General features: G+C 34.9%; 1 protein-coding gene across 1 annotated transcript in view; it reads left to right on the forward strand.

Annotated features, from left to right (window-relative positions):
- The window catches only part of LOC131427131 (uncharacterized), a 395,071-nt gene that overhangs the window by 206,025 nt on the left and 176,325 nt on the right, over positions 1–12,721 (forward strand). The window contains exon 2 of the mRNA XM_058590067.1: positions 8,048–8,327. Within this exon, the coding sequence (XP_058446050.1) occupies positions 8,048–8,323 (276 nt within the window). The 3' untranslated portion in view covers positions 8,324–8,327. The remainder of the gene's footprint in view (positions 1–8,047; positions 8,328–12,721) is intronic.

The following is a 12,721-nucleotide window of genomic DNA, read 5'->3' on the forward strand; positions in this document are numbered from 1 at the left end:
TACATCATATGTTGTTGTTATTATTATTATTATTATTATTATTATTATTATTATTATTATTATTATTATTATTATTATTGTTATTATTATTATTATTATTATTATTATTATTATTATTATTATTGTTATTATTATTATTATTATTATTATTACCTTTTTTATAAATATAAAATATAGGTATAGAGTTCGCTCAAACTTTAGAAAAATTTTCCGAGGCCAGGAGGGCCGAATGTCATATACCAATCGATTCTGCTCGACGAACTGAGAAAATGTCCGTGTGTGTGTATGTGTGTGTGTGTGTGTATGTGTGTGTGTGTGTTGTCAACTAAGAGGTCGAGATTTCAGAGATGGCTGGACCGATTTTGATCAAACTAGTCGCAAATGAAAGGTCTCTCCGTCACCCTGAACGCTATTGAATGGTTTTGAGATCGGATGTTAACTTTTTGAGTTATACGAAGTTTAATGTCAAAATTTTCAGTTTTTTGAAAGTATCTGTCACAATTGACCATTGAAACAAAATATGTTTTCAGACTTATATTGGACACGGTAATAGCTATCCAACATGCCATAGATTGTTAAAATCCGTTCATTTTTAACGGAGATATCGAAATTTTTGTATAAGCGACTTTTTCCCCTATTCCATCAGTAGAAGATTCGAGCGCTGTCTGGCAAAGAAATGCTTGGGAGCAACATAAAACACGATTTTTTATACTGTTACATACATTTGTTTCTAAGTAATCAAAAGACTGTGTAAAGTATGATATTTTGCCTCGGACCGATTCTACAACGGTTGGTTTTTGGCAACATAATCGTTCGAATATGCCATATGTAAACCAGATGAGAATTTTCGAGTTGAAAGCAATTCCATAATTATATTGAATTAAACTACTTACAGCAATAAATGCTGGAAGAACATAACAGCCATATACCATTCGAATCAGTTCGTCGAGATCAGCAAATGCGTGTGACAAATAATTTCACTCAATTTTTTCGGAGATGACTCAGCCGTTTTCTACAAACTCAGATTCATATGAAAGGACGTATACTCCCAAACAAAGTTCCTGAATTATGTTTTTTCCGACCTCTGGTTCCGGAACTACAGGATAATATGTGAAACGAAATTAAAACTGTGTAACTCATTTGTCTCGTAGATGGCTGAACCGATCTAAGATTCAAATGAAAAGTTTTAAGATTCTAAAAAAACATCTTGGTTTTCAGTCAGATTCAACTTCCGGTTTCGGAGATACAGGGTGATTAGTATAAAAATGTCTATTTCACATAAATTAATCAGGTTCATCGGGTTAGCAGATTTGGATAATCGATAACCAAATAAACTTATTTCATTTTCCTACAATTCCAGAATCGGTAGTCAGAATTTTTATAAAAAAGGATTTATTTTAATTTGAACTATTGTTTCTGAAATTCGATTTGGCTTTTTTTGAGAAAACGATTGAGCTTTGAGAAACGATTCGATACTGGAACCGGAATTCGAAATTCGGTGTAGCCAGACAAACTCACCTGAGTAGCTGTATAGTTTACATTTGTTTCAAAATGTTTTAAAATCAAGTAGACATCTTTGAGTAATCGTAGTGCAAATTAAATTTTTAGGTGCCTTCCGAAACGAAAACTGAATACAAACATCAGTTTTCGTTTCGGAAGGCACCTAAAAATTTAATTTGCACTACGATTCCTCAAAGATGTCTACTTGATTTTAAAACATTTTGAAACAAATGTAAACTATACAGCTACTCAGGCGAGTTTGTCTGGCTACACCGAATTTCGAATTCCGGTTCCAGTATCGAATCGTTTCTCAAAGCTCAATCGTTTTCTCAAAAAAAGCCAAATCGAATTTCAGAAACAATAGTTCAAATTAAAATAAATCCTATTTTATAAAAATTCTGACTACCGATTCTGGAATTGTAGGATGATGAATTTTTAAAAATCAAAGCGATAGACAATCCCGAAAAGCTTTAAAGTTGGACTTTATATATTTATATTTGACGAATATTTATTCGTCATATGGCCATACGAATCGGTTTGGGTTATGCTGGTTCCTGAATACCGGCTCTGGAAGTACCATAAGTTACCCTTAACTCTAAAGTGGAAATTACTTCGACATATCATGGAATGTTTAATCGATTGTTACACTTTTAGATTCAAATTCGATCCGATTTGCAGTTTCGACATTACAGAGTAATGAGAGATTAAAATTTCAAAATGCCACTTAAAACGACGGACATTAGAATAATGTTATGAAAACTGAAATACCGAAAAATATTCATGCAAAAAACACATGCGGATTGATAAAAAAAGGTATCATCTCACTGCTAGATGGATGAAGACGTTTTATTATTGTTATTAAGTTATGGACGAACCCGAATAGCATATGGCCCAGATTTCAGCAAAGAACGCGCCAGCAGTAAGACGCCAGTGTATCCAACGCGTGGAGATGTCAACCACCCTGTTACCAATTATCGAACCGCTGACATTGCAGCAGACCGGCCACCGTGGTTGCATCAGCCATTAGTAATTGCATCATCCGAAACCACCACGCCGCATCGACGATTCGACATGTGCGGACAGGATAACCGCTGATATAATAGTTTAGGGCTAGGTAGTCAGGTCTAACGAACATTCAGGCAGGACAAGCTAGTCAGTTCGATTTGAGAGTTAAGAGAGTTCGGTCGTAAAAATTAATTGTAACACGAAATGTAACGTTTTTTAAAAACATCTTAATAAAACAAAGTACATAAGTGGTACAGTCGTACGGCTCATTCTACGATTTAGTGAAGAAACTCTAACTAGTGAAGTGAAAGTTTACTATTATAACAAAAACCCAACACGTGGAACTTTTGTTTTATATTCAAACTAACAAACTAGTGTTCAACACGCAACGTTGGCTGACCGGCTTTGAAGTTCAATCGAGGATCATCGCACGCCTTCCCTCATCCCGTAGGCGATTCGCGTCAACCAATTGCAAGATTTCAACACTAAACCGGTGGATTTTAATCCTTCAAGAACGAGGAACCGTCAGTAATCTCTCCCTTTCTTTTACTATAATTTTAAGCCCAAATTCAGCCCAATTCCAAAAGTAAGAGCCTTAAAGTTCTTTGAAATGGAACACATTAATCTACAAGCCATCTTTGATCAAATTCAAAGCTTGGAACAAAAAATCGGTGCTCTCCAATTGGAGAATAGCACCTTACAACAGCAGCAGCAACAACTGCAACAACTACAACGGCAAGCTCCCGCAATGGAGGAACGCCACACTGACTTCTTTAGAATTCCTGATCCAATTCGGATGATTACATCATTCGACGGGAATAAAATACAATTGACTCATTGGCTAGACACAGCCAGAAGATCTTTAAATTTATGCCGACCACACGTAGCACCGGATCTATTTGCCGTGTATGGACAGGCGGCGATAACTAAAGTCGAAGGCAAAGCCCGAGACATGATATGTTTAAATGGAAACCCTACTACCTTCGAGGAGATAGCAGACATGTTACACAGTGCTTATGGTGATCGTAATAACATTGCGACTTACCAAACGCAACTATGGTCATTGAAAACGCACAAAAGAAATAATGGTAAACATGAAATCTTTAGCGTAGCAAAATCAAACCTACTTGGCATACTGGGAAGCTACCAGTTTCTAGAACAAGAATGTTTGGCTGCTTTTATAAATGGACTCAGTAAACCATATTTCGGATATGCTCAAACTGCTCAACCAAGTGATTTAGAGGATGCCTGTGCATTCTTGTGTAGATTCCAAAATGCAGAGAAAACTAAAACACACACCCAAGCAGCGTTCGAGCAACAACCTAATTCCAACAAAAATTTTAAGCCTTTTAATGAATCATACAACAAATACGCGAAAGCACAATCTTCAATTCGGCACAAAAGTTCATCAGACAGACAAAAAACGAAACCAATGGAAATAGACCCATGATCACGATGACTCACAGCGCGCTGACTTGAATGCAATAAATGAACTACCCTATGTAACAGTTAAACTCTTTGGCAAAGACGCAAAATTACTAGTAGGGAGTGGTTCAAACAAAAATTTTATTCCTCCCCGTCTGGTCCCGAAATCAAAACAAGAAAAATGCAAAACCATTTGAATCTCGAACACTTCAAGGCAACATTCCGCTGATAAAAAAAATTGTTACGACGCTTTTCGGTCTGAAACAAAAAGTTTATTTTTACCTTTTAAATTTTCATACATTGTTTGACGGTATCATTGGTTATGAAACACTTTCTGATTTAGAAGCTCTTATTGACGTGGGCAATCATAAATTAGTTCTCCCACAAACAAACACTTGCCATGCAATTAAGGAAATTAGGTCCGCCGCAGATCACACTGACTGAAATATCGACGAGAATCATTAGAGTTCTCCGTTTCTCAAGAAAGTGGCAACGTTTACCTTCCTAATGATATGAAAATAGATAATGAAGTAATCCAATCAGGACTGTATCACGCAGAAAAAGGTTTCGTAAACGCCCCGATAAGAAATTTTGGCCAAACTGTTACATTTCATTGGACACATCCGGCAAAGCAATACAGGTAGCAGAGGTGAACAACATAAACTTAAATCACCTTCATCAAACATCTCACACACCCTACGCAGAATTAAAAAAAATGATTAGAAGTCGTCATCTTAACTCTGAAGAAAAACCCGCACTATTGAAAACCCTTTCTAAATATTCCAAAATCCATTTTCTTAAAAGAAGGTTCCCATACATTAATTCACAAATTAGCAAAGTCCAAACATAGTCCCGGCATTACATTCCTTTTGTGGAATTTGGCCTTTCTGTTTCAACAGACTTCGCAACCGATTCTTAGTGTACAGAATCATTGCATGGCTAGTACTATGGATCCTACTGACACTAATAATCCTTCCAGGTCGCGGCTCGAACATACGACAACTGGCTTGTAAGACCAGCGTCCTATGCATTGAACCGCTAACCCGGAACAAAAACATAGCCAAACATGTACTAGAAAATCTAACTATAAAACGAAGGAAAACAAAACGATCTCTCAATTTTCTTGGATCTACTATAAAAATGATAACGGGAAACCTTGATAATGAAGATTTACTCAAAATTGAAAATCAATTGGAATCTATGAAATATTCAAACAATGCTTTAATTACAGAAAACAATGAACAGGTCAGAGTAAATTAGTTATTTGAAAGCAGGATTAACAATTTAACAAAAGAAGCTTATAGACAATCTATAGAAATTGATAGCATCATAAAACAAGCTAGGTTGAGTTTAGACAGGTCAATCGAGTGGAAATACATTCAACACGTACAAAGCATCATCTTCAACATCGACATGATCCACCACCAGCTGATCTTCGTATCAATACAACTATCGAAACTTGGTATAATATCGAAAACGTTCTTACAACCTCCAGAGCTGGAATTTGCAACGCAATTGTTGGAATCACAAGGCATATCAATTGAAAGCTACGATCAAACTTATGAGTTTCTGGAACCTGTAGCTTTTCATAACGATTCAAAAAAAAATTATCATCAAAATTCCCAAGCTTAGACGAGGAGAATATGTACAACTTCATATAGTAATTGAATCATTCGAAACCACCACGCCGCATCGACAATTCAACATGTTCGGACAGAATAACCGCTGATATAATAGTTTAGGGCAAGGTAGTCAAGTCTAACGAACATTCAGGCAGAACAAGCTAATCAGTTCGATTTGAGAGTTAAGAGAGTTCGGTCGTAAAAATCAAATGTAACGCGAAATGTAATGTTTTTTAAAAACATCTGAATAAAACAAAGTACATAAGTATATACTGGTCAGTATCTTTCCAACAATATTACATTATATTATATATCGAACAATGCACATAAGATAAAAATTTTTGCATTAAAAATCTGAGATCTTGCTTCAAAAATTGAAAATATGCGCTGGTTGGTAACCCTATGCATTTAGTATATGCTTAAATGTTGTGATTTTCGAACAATTTTCACTTCCTCTTCCATTCAAATCATGTTTGATTTTTTTTAATTGTAAATCTTCGTTCTTTCGCAATAATGGTATGAAATTTGACCATTTCATGGAACAGTATCGAGCTGAACACTGCCACTAATGACTCCGTTTTGAATTTCTCCATGAAAGTTAATTACCAGCAATGAAATTCGCTTCGAAAATAAAATGCAACCGATTCTATTGATGACTATCATTCTTTCGTTATATTAATTGCCAAATACGAGTAAGACTGTCGCCACAACGTTCATGAAGCGCTCGCTCATGACTGTCACATGCGACTTTCATCTGTATGGTTCGCGCTACATTCATGTGTGACTGCCCGGATAGTAGGCAGCACGCGACATTCAAAGCAAACATCTACAGTTTGAGGTACCAACTTAGGAATATCACTTAAAACTGTCACGTGAAGGGACCGTTTCCAGCACTGTATAGCACCATAAACTGTTATTGACGTACCCGACTTCTGGTTTCGGATCTGGAGAATGAAGAATGTTCAAAATTCCAAACCATCGCTTTGAGCAAACGGGAAAATTCTTCATAATTTGACATAATTGTTTACAAATTTAAAAAGAAACCTACGTTTTATTGAAATTTGATATTTTTTGACAGAATCCTTATTATAAGTAACATGAGAAAGGTTTTTGGTGTTGGTAATTGGTTAAAATATGTGTCAAAATAATAATTATCGTCTAGATAACATAACTCGTTCTGCTCACACCTTTGTAGGACCATCATCATCATCTATCCTCCATACAGCGTGAAATTATAAAACTGATTCCATAAAAGCACACGGAATAGTTGTTTGAAGATATACACATTACATACTCAAATATCATGGCGTGAATTATGCCATAAGAGGACTTAACTTGATTTTTTTCCAGGAGTATCTACAGGGTGATTTTTTAAGAGCTTGAGAACTTTTTTAAACAATAAAACGCATAAAATTTGCAAAATCTCATCGGTTCTTTATTTTAAACGTTAGATTGGTACATGACATTTACTTTTTGAAGATAATTTCATTTAAATGTTGACCGCGGCTGCGTCTTAGGTGGTCCATTCGGAAAGTCCAATTTTGGGCAACTTTTTCGAGCATTTCGGCCGGAATAGCCCGAATTTCTTCGGAAATGTTGTCTTCCAAAGCTGGAATAGTTACTGGCTTATTTCTGTAGACTTTAGACTTGACGTAGCCCCACAAAAAATAGTCTAAAGGCGTCAAATCGCATGATCTTGGTGGCCAACTTACCGGTCCATTTCTTGAGATGAATTGTTCTCCGAAGTTTTCCCTCAAAATGGCCATAGAATCGCGAGCTGTGTGGCATGTAGCGCCATCTTGTTGAAACCACATGTCAACCAAGTTCAGTTCTTCCATTTTTGGCAACAAAAAGTTTGTTAGCATCGAACGATAGCGATCGCCATTCACTGTAACGTTGCGTCCAACAGCATCTTTGAAAAAATACGGTCCAATGATTCCACCAGCGTACAAACCACACCAAACAGTGCATTTTTCGGGATGCATGGGCAGTTCTTGAACGGCTTCTGGTTGCTCTTCACTCCAAATGCGGCAATTTTGCTTATTTACGTAGCCATTCAACCAGAAATGAGCCTCATCGCTGAACAAAATTTGTCGATAAAAAAGCGGACTTTCCGAATGGACCACCTAAGACGCAGCCGCGGTCAACATTTAAATGAAATTATCTTCAAAAAGTAAATGTCATGTACCAATCTAACGTTTAAAATAAAGAACCGATGAGATTTTGCAAATTTTATGCGTTTTATTGTTTAAAAAAGTTCTCAAGCTCTTAAAAAATCACCCTGTATCTACATCTTTTCTTCTCTGGTTAACCTCTGTTTCACGCCGGACTGTGTTTACTGTAACTTTTTCGGACACGATGTTCTTGTTTTCACGCTACATCTATATATTGCTAAGAAAAAAGTTACTAATTTAAAACGTTTTATGGTATATGGGTCCTTGCAACGTAACATATTTTCTGAAATATTTCAAATAACAGTTGTAATTCTTTTACAGAATATTGCTCTGACTGCATTCATGATCCTATTACCTGTTGGTAAAATTTTGGCCTATGATCCAAGAGATAAGGAAATACAAAACGTTATATCATCAAATGGCACATTTGCAGCTTTCTATCCTCGTGAAATGAATGGAGTAACAAATGGCAACGTAAGGGCACCATTCGCACATGGCAGTTACTTTAAGAATCGAAATCCTGCTCTAGTGGACGTGAGAAATGCAGCTGCATATGGGTATCGTTTCGATGGAAAACGTCGATTCAACTATAGCTAATTGTGTATGTGTATATTTATTTATTTTTGTACATGACTGCGTGGTAAAATTGTATACGATCTCTCAGCAATTCGTAATTTTTGACACAATTAATCTCCATCGAAAAATATTAGACTATTTTTTGAAATTTTGTCGTTTGGGTAACCATTTCCATATGAGTGTGGTTTAAAAATCGTCCTTTTTCGTTTCATCTCAAAACTAAGCCTTTAAGGTTTTTTAAATATTTATTACTTTTCTACCATTGAAACTATTTTTTCTAATTTTTGATCATATTGTTTAAAATATTCCAATATTAAACTAGCACATTTTAGATTTTCTGTTTGTTTTAAAACGCTGCTCTCATATTGCTTTCCGTTTTAACAGTTTTCATGATTTGTAGATAGATGGCGCTACTTGTTTTGAAATTTATCATTTTTGAATTACATATTATGAAAGTTTCCAGTTGTACTGTTCTTACTATTGTTGCATTTCTCTTTTCGGTTTTCATGGATTGTAAATAGATTTGATAGAAATGTTTTATTTTTAGTTTTACCTTTCTGCCTTTCTTTATAGAAAGGTATTAGAATTGCTGGAAAAACCGACTTTCGAACGGAGCCTCGGAGACCCGTACCATTCGACTCAATTCGACGAGATCGGAAAATGTCTGTGTGTGTATGTGTGTGTGCACTTTTAGAAAATATTTGAACGCGCTCAATTTTCTCAATATTGGGCCATTGATCAAGTTCAAAGATCAAATAACTGTGACTTTTGGTTCCAGAGATATGATGGTATAAGTGACGTAACCGACAAAACACGTTGATTTTTACCGCTCTTATACATATAAGGGTGCCAATATTTTGGAATCACTTCTAATTTCGTAAAGCGCTAGCGCTGAAAAGTTCAAGCACCTCGAAAAATGTCCTCATGCAAAATTTAAGAGGTGCTGATCGGCGGTCCAGGTTTAAAAATTTTCGATCTTGAAAAAGCACCATAGTGAGAAGTACATCAAATTTCCAAAATCCAAAATTGTTTTTGATGCCGAAACTCTTAAAACTGCATGAAAAGTCGAGATTTAGTGACATCACAAAAAAACTTTTTTTGAAAATATCAACTTTCTGGGATTTTGATATTTTTTCTTAGTCTTAAAAAGTCGATTTAAAAAAAAATTTCGAGACGACACTTAATCTCGACGTTTCATGCAATTCTAAGCCTTTTGGCATCCAAATTATTTTTTCGATTTCGAAAGTTTCATGTACCATAGGGGGGTGATTTTTCAAGATATAAGAAAATTCCACTAAGTGGACTAAGAAAGGTTTTGCCTTTCTCAATAGAAAGGTATTAGAATTGCTGGAAAACCCGATTTTCGAACGGAGCCTCGGAGACCCATAGTGTTATATACCATTCGACTCAGTTCGACGAGATCGGAAAATGTCTGTGTGTGTGTGTGTGTGTGTGTGTGTATGTGTGTGTAGTTTTCAAAGATATTTGAAAGCACTCGATTTAAACAAATTTGGCTTCGTTTGAAAGCTACTGTCGGGCCATTGATCAAGTTCGAAGATCAAATGGCTGTGACTTCTGGTTCCGGAGATATGATTGTATAAGTGACGTAACCGACAAAAAGCGTTTTTTTTAGATAACTATTTATTGGAATATGAGTTAAAATTAAATTATTAAGATTTAAATTGGGTGTTCAGCCACAAGTGGTGACTTTTCAGCCCTATTATATATATATATATATATATATATATATATATATATATATATATATATATATATATATATATATATATATATATATATATATATATATATATATATATATATATATATATATATATATATATATATATGATTTGGTTATTACCATGAGGATATTATTTGCTTCCGCAATTCTGAGATTTTTGTGTAGGGAAAATTCTAAACCTACTTGTATTGTGTAATGGGGAAAAGGAACTTATATACTAACTTACTAACTAATACAGAGAGCGAATCGATTCAATTGAAGATTGCATCAATTTTTGTCGGAATTTGCTTATAATATTTTGTGACATTACATCTAATGGTTCTATATTTGTGAGTCTGTGTAACTCATTTGTACTAAACCAGAGAGGACGCTTCAAAATCATTTTCAGAATTTTATTCTGAATCCTTTGAAGCGTTTTCTTCCTGGTGGAACAACAGCTTGACCAAATTGATACTGCATAAAGCATGGCTGGTCTGAAAATTTGTTTATATATTAACAATTTGAATTTTAGACAGAGCTTAGAATTTCTGTTTATAAGAGGATATAAGCATTTAATATATTTATTATAGTTTGCCTGGTTTCCTTCAATGTGATCCTTGAAAGTGAGTTTTTTGTCATTCGTAAAACCTAAGTATTTGGCTTGATCAGACCATGTCAATTCCAAGCCATTCAATTTGAGAATGTGATTATTGTTTGGTTTAAGAAAAGAAGTTCATGGCTTATGAGGAAAGATAATTAATTGCGTTTTTGCTGCATTTGGTTTAATTTTCCATTTTGACAGATAATCACTGAAAATATTTAAACTTCTTTGTAGGCGACTGCAGATCACTCTTAGATTTCTACCTGTGGCTAACAGACTTGTGTCGTCACAGAATAACGATTTCTGACAACCAACGGGTAGATTTGGAAGATCAGAAGTGAAAATATTATACAAGATTGGAGCTACACTCGAACCCTGCGGAACACCGGCTCGTATGGGTAGCAATTCAGATTTACAATTCTGATAGCTAACCTGAAGAGTACGATCCGTTAAATAATTTTAAATCATTTTGAACAAATAAATAGGAAACTGGAAATCAGACATTTTTGCTATTAAACCTTTGTGCCAAACACTGTCGAATGCTTTTTCTATATCTAGAAGAGCAACTCCAGTGGATAACCCAGAAGATTTATTTGATTTTATCATGTTCGTTACTCTGACAAGTTGATGAGTAGTTGAATGTTCATGACGAAATCCAAACTGCTCTGGTAAAAAAATTGAATTCTCATTTATATGAGTCATCCATTCTCAAGAAGATAATTTTTTCAAAAAGTTTATTGATAGAAGAAAGTAAGCTAATTGGTCGATAACTTGATGTTTCTGCTGGGTTTTTATCAGGTTTCAGGATAGGACTTACTTTAGCGTTTTTCTATCTTTTTGGGAAGTAAGCTAATGAAAAACACTTGTTGAAAATTTTAACCAGGAGTCTCAAGGCAACATCGGGAAGATTTTTAATAAGAATATTAAAAATTCCATCATTACCAGGAGCCTTCATGTTTTTGAGTGTCCTAATAATTGATTTAATTTTATCAAAATTCGTCTCAATAATGTCATCGTGTGATAACACTTGGGTTGAGATACGATCATATTTCAGTGAGACTTCATTTTCAATAGGACTCACAACGTTCAAATTAAAATTGTGGACACTCTCGAACTGCTGAGCAAGTTTTTGAGCTTTTTCGCCATTTGTAAGAAGTATTTGATTCCCTTCCTTGAGAGCAGGAATTCGTTTCTGAGGTTTCTTAAGAACCTGTAGAAAGTTTCCAGAAAGGTTTAGAATATGGTTTAATTTGTTCAACTTCTTTAGCGAAATTTTCATTTCGCAAAAGAGTAAATCTATGTTTAATTTCTTTTTGTAAATCCTTAACTATGTTTTTCATAGCAGGATCACGAGAACGTTGATATTGTCGTCGACGAACATTCTTCAACCGAATGAGCAGTTGAAGATTGTCATCGATGATAGGAGAATTTATTGTAGTTTGAGCTTTGGGAACTGAAAGATTTCTAGCTTCGATAATATAATGATTCAAATTTTCAATTGCTGTGTCGATGTCCGAAGAATTTTCTAAAATAGTTTCATGATCCACATGATTTTTAATGTGAGATCTGTAATCCAACCAATTAGCTCTATGATAGTTGAATATAGAACTAATTGGATTAATTAAAGCTTCGTTGGAAAGTCTAAATGTTACAGGAAGTTGATCTGAGTCAAAGTCAGCATGTGTAATCGGTTCACTACAAATGTGACTTTGATCTGTTAGAACCAGATCAATTGTAGACGGGGTTTTCACTGAAGAGAAACAAGTCGGATTACTGGGATGAAGAACTGTGAAGTAACCAGCTGAGAGTTGATTATGAAGTATTTTACCATTACTGTTATTTTGCCTACAATTCTACTGGACATGCTTAGCATTTAAGTCCCCTATTACGAAAAAATTCTATCGATATCTTGTAAGTTTTTGCAAATCGCCTTTAAAGAAATTTAATTGTTCGCTGGTGCATTGGAATGGCAAATATGCTCCAGCGATGAAATAAATTCCATGAATGGTTTCAACTTCGATTCCTAAGCTTTCAATAACTTTAGTATTGAAAGAAGATAAAATTCGATGTTTAATTTGTCGTTGGACAAAAATGG

The sequence above is a fragment of the Malaya genurostris genome, chromosome 2 (assembly GCF_030247185.1).
Source record: "Malaya genurostris strain Urasoe2022 chromosome 2, Malgen_1.1, whole genome shotgun sequence".
Lineage (NCBI taxonomy): Eukaryota > Metazoa > Arthropoda > Insecta > Diptera > Culicidae > Malaya > Malaya genurostris.